The sequence below is a fragment of the Fringilla coelebs genome (assembly GCF_963513975.1).
Source record: "Fringilla coelebs genome assembly, chromosome: 5".
Classification (NCBI taxonomy): Eukaryota; Metazoa; Chordata; class Aves; order Passeriformes; family Fringillidae; genus Fringilla; species Fringilla coelebs.
The window spans coordinates 69357502-69363501 of NC_140033.1; the positions used below are offsets into that span (position 1 = coordinate 69357502).

The 6000-nt window shown below is 43.4% G+C and overlaps 1 protein-coding gene across 2 annotated transcripts in view; it reads right to left on the reverse strand.

Annotated features, from left to right (window-relative positions):
* Nucleotides 1-5495, reverse strand: part of RERG (RAS like estrogen regulated growth inhibitor) — a gene marked incomplete at both ends in the record, with an annotated part of 88696 nt that extends 83201 nt beyond the window's left edge. For both annotated transcript variants that reach the window (XM_084205669.1, XM_084205668.1), the window contains one exon: nucleotides 5435-5495. In XM_084205669.1, the coding sequence (XP_084061795.1) occupies nucleotides 5435-5495 (61 nt within the window). The remainder of the gene's footprint in view (nucleotides 1-5434) is intronic.
* Nucleotides 5496-6000: the final 505 nt, after the last annotated feature.

Genomic DNA, 6000 nt, shown 5'->3' on the forward strand with positions numbered 1-6000 from the left:
TTCCCCTAAGAACAAAGGGGGAAAAAAGGCAACTGACCTACTACACTAGTGTAAGTTAAAAAACAAAAATCAAAACAAACCAAACAAAACCCACAACAGAAAATCCAGTCTCTTTCCACCCACATTTCTGCATTTCAGAGGCACCTTATTACAGTTATCCATGCATCACTTGGTACAGCAAGGACTTTGAAGATCTTGTGGCAGCTTTCCCTGCCTTACTAGCAGAGCTGTGAGCTTGATAACTAATCACTCCTTAATAACTCATGCTTCCTCTGCTAAAGTCCCTGAAATGCAACTGGTGGGGGGAAATATATGAGCAGGGATTTGTGAAGTAGAAAAATCACTTTGGGCTTCTTTCCCAGTAACCCACAGGGTTTTCTGAATGGGGGGTGGGGTGACATGAATGCAGTTCTGTTTCCCACATGCCCAGACCTTGCAATTAGGAAGTGATCCCTGGCAGTGTGTTTCAGACATATCCCCAAATAATGAAAACAAAACACAGATTTGTTGAAGGACTCTCTGGTTTGGCTGCTACTTGAATTTTTCTGTAGGAACTTTCAAAACCAGGTATCTTTCTCCCAGCTATGTACCCCCATGCTGGCTTAGATGGGAGAATACCATAAACCAACAGATATCAATATATATCTGCTCAGGACTTTCCCAACTGTGACTCTAAAATGACTGGAGTGCTGAGATCTTTGTTTCTGGGATGGCACAGGCTCTTTGTGAGGTGACCCTTTTGCCCAAATGGAAGCACCCAAGCTGTTGCTGGATCAAAAGGTGGGAACAGCCCTCTGCCCCACATACCTGATTGCACAGGCACTGATTTGCTTAGGAGCTGATACATTTATTGGGGGAAATCTTCAGTTTCTTCCCCTTGGCTGAAGCCACACACATTTCCATGTCCCATTCCTCAGCTGCAGCTGCACAGCCCATCCAGACAGATGAGAGCTGCATCTGCCAAGGGCTGGGCAAACCAGCCCTGCTGCCCCAGAAACTTGGAGTGCTCAGCCTGGCGCACACACACGGTCAAAAGGCACCTTGGATGGCACATGCTGCAGCTGGACACTGTCTCTTTTTTGGCCAAAATATAAAGGATCCTAAACAGAGGTATTTTGAGCATTCATAGTCAACTGAGTTGTGATTTGGAAGAGCATCAGCCATGCAGTGTTACCCAGTGCATGCCCTTGTTTTCTCCTCCTGCTTCATACATTTTCACTCCTCTTTAGATTTCTGGGCAAATACTGTGTCTTGTGATGACAAGGAAGAACAAGGCCTTTGAGTCTTTATTAATTGCTACCACTGTGGTTTTAAAAGGAGCTATTTAGGAATCCCTCAGTTTTGTTACCATAGGAATGAAGCTGTAGGATTCAGTGAAAGAACAATTTAAACAGCAGTGTTTAAGTGATTCACTTCAACTTTAATTCTCTGCTCCATCCAAGCTCCTCTTGGCCCTAAAGAAAAAGACTCTAAAAGCTCTCTCCCCTCCTCAGTGCTGCTTGACTCCAGCCCAAATTAGGAGGTACAGCCCTGTTATCTTTAGCAGGTCTTAGCCATGTCCCTTCCCACCCACAGAGCGCTTCCTCCTCTTCCCCAGTGAAGCAGCTGCAAACTGCTCCTTGGCTCAGGCAGAGCTCCTCATCTGGCTTTTTTCAGCTGCTTTAAAACAATGTTTATGCAGCTTTTATACAGCAAGAACAGGGTGAATGGAGGAGCACCTAGTGCACTGTGTGACAGCAGGTTGTACCTGGTGAGTGTGGCCATTACTCAGGGTAACTCTGGTCTGGGGGAGCTCCTTTGTGCCTCCTCCTGAGCTGGTTTGCTCTTCTTTTTCTATTTGAAAGGTTTAGGTCTGCATTAAGTAAAAAGGCAAAACAGGACAGGTGAGTTGATTAGGCATTCTGCTGGTCTTCAGCAGGAAGGAGGAGACAAGGCAAGGAAGGAGAACAGGGAAAAGCTGACACTCACATTAGCTATTGCCTTCTGTTTGTTTTTTAAACCTTTGAACCCTGGAAACTTGATAAGCAGCAAGAAAGCAGAAAGAAGGAAAAGTTTTGTTTTCCCTGGATTTAACTCTTTTGTTAAATCTCCTCTGAGATATCTCAAATTTTGAGATATTTCTTTTGATAGAGATGCTATCACTATTCAGTGTATATTTTGAGATATATCTTGATAGAGATGCTATCACTATTCAGTGTATATTTTGTAATATTTATTTGATAGAGATGCTATCACTATTCAGTGTATATTTTGAGGTATACCTTGATAGAGATACTATCACTATTAAATGTATATTTTGTGATATTTCTTTTGATAGAGATGCTATCACTATTCAGTGTATATTTTGAGATCTCTTGATAGAGATGCTATCACTATTCAGTGTATATTTTGAGATATTTCTTGATAGAGATGCTATCACTATTCAGTGAGTACATTTTGAGATATATCTTGATAGAGATGCTATCCCTATTCAGTGTATATTTTGAGATATCTCTTGATAGAGATGCTATCACTATTCAGTGTATATTTTATGATATTTATTTGATAGAGATGCTATCACTATTCAGTGAGTACATTTTGAGATATCTCTTGATAGAGATGCTATCACTATTCAGATTTATGAGGAACATTCTGGTTTCCCACCTCACATTTTGGAGAGTCTTGGGAGGGACTGCTTTGTACAACAGGGAGTCTTTCACCCTTAAAACAGATGCCTGGCATTAACAGTGGGACTGGGATGTTCCTCAGCTCTCAGTAATGGTAACATCAACTTCTGAGGGACAGCTCTGGCTGTCCTGGAGCCCAGCACTTCTTTCTGCACAGCTGCTGGGACTCACTGACCCAGGCTCTGGTCAGGCAGTGGGAGAGGAGCCTCTCCAGGATGCTGCAGAGCGTGTCTGGAACTCCACAGACCCTGTCAGGTGCTTCAGCCACTCACAGATTAAGAACCTAATGCCTGGCTCTTCCTCAGCAATGAAGATGAGCCAGGAAAGCAAGCCAGTGACCATATTTTGGCATGACTTTCTGGCAATTGCAGTGGCCCTATTTATCACCCAAAGTCTCCTTTTCATTGCATGTGTGCTCCAGCATTCTGCCTTGTGCTCTTGCTCCTGGAGTCTGGCTTATCTTCCCGCTGTCTGGCCAAGTCTGCCCCAGTCAGCTCTGACCACGGGATCCTGTCCCCAGAGCACATGACAGACTGGTCACAGGGACAGGGCATGATGGGGAAACACCAGAAAACACATCACCAACACTATTCCAGCAGGGTGCTGCCCCCCTGGCCCAGCTGTCTGGAGGCTGCTTTGTGCCCAGCTCTGCTTCTAGCGAAGGTGTAACAAACAGCACTCGCACAGCTCCCACTGTTGTTGCTGTTGGCTACAGGCAAATAGGTATTTTCAGACACCACCCCCCTCTCACACACACACACACACACACACACACACACACACACACACACACACACACACACACACTTATTTCTCTAGTTGGCCAAGCTGTTGAAACTGGATCCTTTTATGGGAATGTACAAGAGGGGTTTTCATAAGCAAGCTGGAGATTCTGGAAGGCACAGTTCAGGCTCTGTTCAGGTAGCTGATGGTGCTCTGTGGCCCTTCTGCCCCACTAAATTCACCCTGTTGTGCTGCCTGCTTATTTGTGCCTTCACTTCCACACTGATTGGTAAATATGGTCAGTCAAAAGGGATCTCATTCATATTTTATGTAATATTTCCTTCTATCTCCAAGAGAAAAAAAAAAGAGAGAGTAAGACTTAAAAGAACTAGGATGTTTTTATTTGCTTTCTGTTTCTTCTCTCACCCAATTGCAGGATTACAGTAACACTTATTTATACTATCCTAGCATATATTAAAGTCTACAAAAAGGATACAATAGATAAAAAAAGCTTTTGTTGATCCTGTGCTGGTGTAGCATTTTAACGGAGCACTTCAAAGGTAGTTTTGTGTTTTTTAAAGATAAGCTCTCAAACTATTAAGAATATCAGGGAGGGGGGACTCTTTTACTGTTTCTGTTGTCCTGGCAATATTTCAATGTTCTCTTGCATTATTTTGAATCCAGCCAAAAGACTGGAAAGCCACAGAAACCATCAAGTGAATGTAAGATAAACCAAAAGGGGAACCACTGAAGTTGCAAAACTTAGGTAGGACAATGAAATATGAATACAAGAGAGGGGATGGGGTAAGGGCAGCAGGGAAGAAGGAAGAGTTTAAACTTATCCCAGTATATTATCAGCATTCCCTGGGGCATTCTATTCAAAAAGGTGGAATTTAATCTGCATTGCCTTTGAATAAGCAGTATAATCTCTAAGAACTTCTGCCTCACATGTGCCTTTTGTCCTGATAGCTGACAGAACTACTCCACTGATAGCGTTCTGCTAAAATACCTTCAGGGTAAATGTGCTTTTATAAACAACCCATTCCCAAGTTACTGAAACTGTAATGCTTTTATAGGACAGAACCTTGGCATGTGTAACATAAAAGTCACTTTGGGGAACTGGAGCTGGTTGATGGCAGCTGAGTCTGGCTTAATGCTCTTACCAGGACATCCTATCTCCTGCCTTCTCTTGTGCAGATTTTTCTTTTTTTTTCCTAAAAGAAACAGAATCTTACAGTTCCCAAAGTGCCACAGGAGCATGATTAGGCTCAAGTCTCCTCATTTCCTCATCCCTGTGGTGCAAGGACTTGTTAGAGTGGTCGTGGAGCTGTCAAGTTAATGCAACACCCCTGAAGTACCTGAGAGTGACTGCAAGCCTCACGCTCTGCTCCTCATCTCACCAGAGGAAAGGCTGTCTGCAGAAATGGGTTTTTAACATTTATGCCTCCCCCTTGTGTCTCTACCATATGAAATCAACAGACTCTGTTTACTTCTCAAAGGATCTCTGCAAATGCAAACTTTACACATGGTGCTGCCTTAGATGGCTGGTAAACATGTAAATCCAGGAGAGCATTGAGAACAAAACTTCTTTGAGTTGCTGAGTCTAAAATCTCCAGTGGAAATCAGCCAGAATTACAACTGTTACAGAAGTCATCTAATATTTAACAGAGGATGGGGAGAATAATATTCCATGCCTTCACTGAGCACAAGCTAAGAAGAGACATATTGGAGATTACTAATTCATTTCTTCTGGAGAAGAATAATGCTTCCACTTACTCCATGAGAAGTGGGTTTGATTTATGAAGTTTGTTTTGGTGCTGTTTATTGTTGGGCTTTTTTCTTAAAAAGTGATAAAAATACTTTTATTTGGTAGAACCTAAAGAAAACAGCATGAAAAGCCAAAGAAGGGAGAATTCCTGGCCTGATCCCAACCTCCCTGACAAGAAGGTCAGAGATGCCCTTTTTTATATGAAGAGTTTATCAGCACAGAGGGAGCAAAAAGTTACCCAGAGACAAGCAGGAGAAAAATCAGAAGTGAAACGTACCTGACTTGCCGACGCCAGCCCGACCGAAGATGGCCAGCTTCACTTCTGCACTCTTGGCCATGCTGGAAGGAAGGCAGCGGTGGCAAACTCCCTCAATTGCCAAAAGTGAAGCAGAAGAACTGTTCCCAGCTCCTGCCTTCAGCTTCACCGTGTCATTGTGACGTCAATGCAGAGCCTGGGGAAGAACAGCACAGGGATGGAACTGCAAGGAGCCAGGCTCTCCCCTTCCCCTGCCCACCCCCTCCTTTTCCTCCTTTTTAAATAATCACAATAATTGATGCTGTGTTCCTGCTTTAAGCATTGCAGTAACACCACTGACACGTTTGGCACTCTTTGTGCAGAACCTACCTTCAGCTTTCTGGCTATTGCTTCGCTTCACACTGGCACTGTAAGACTGCAAAAGGTACTTAACAACCCCAAGCACCTTGCAAGGCTCCTAATTATTTATTTCTTCCTTTCTCTTTCAGCTGAAATTGCATCTACTTGCTGTATTTGAATCGTATGAAGGGAATAATTTTTTGTAGGATGTGTTTCATAGCTGTGAGCTCTCACTAGCAGTGCCTGCA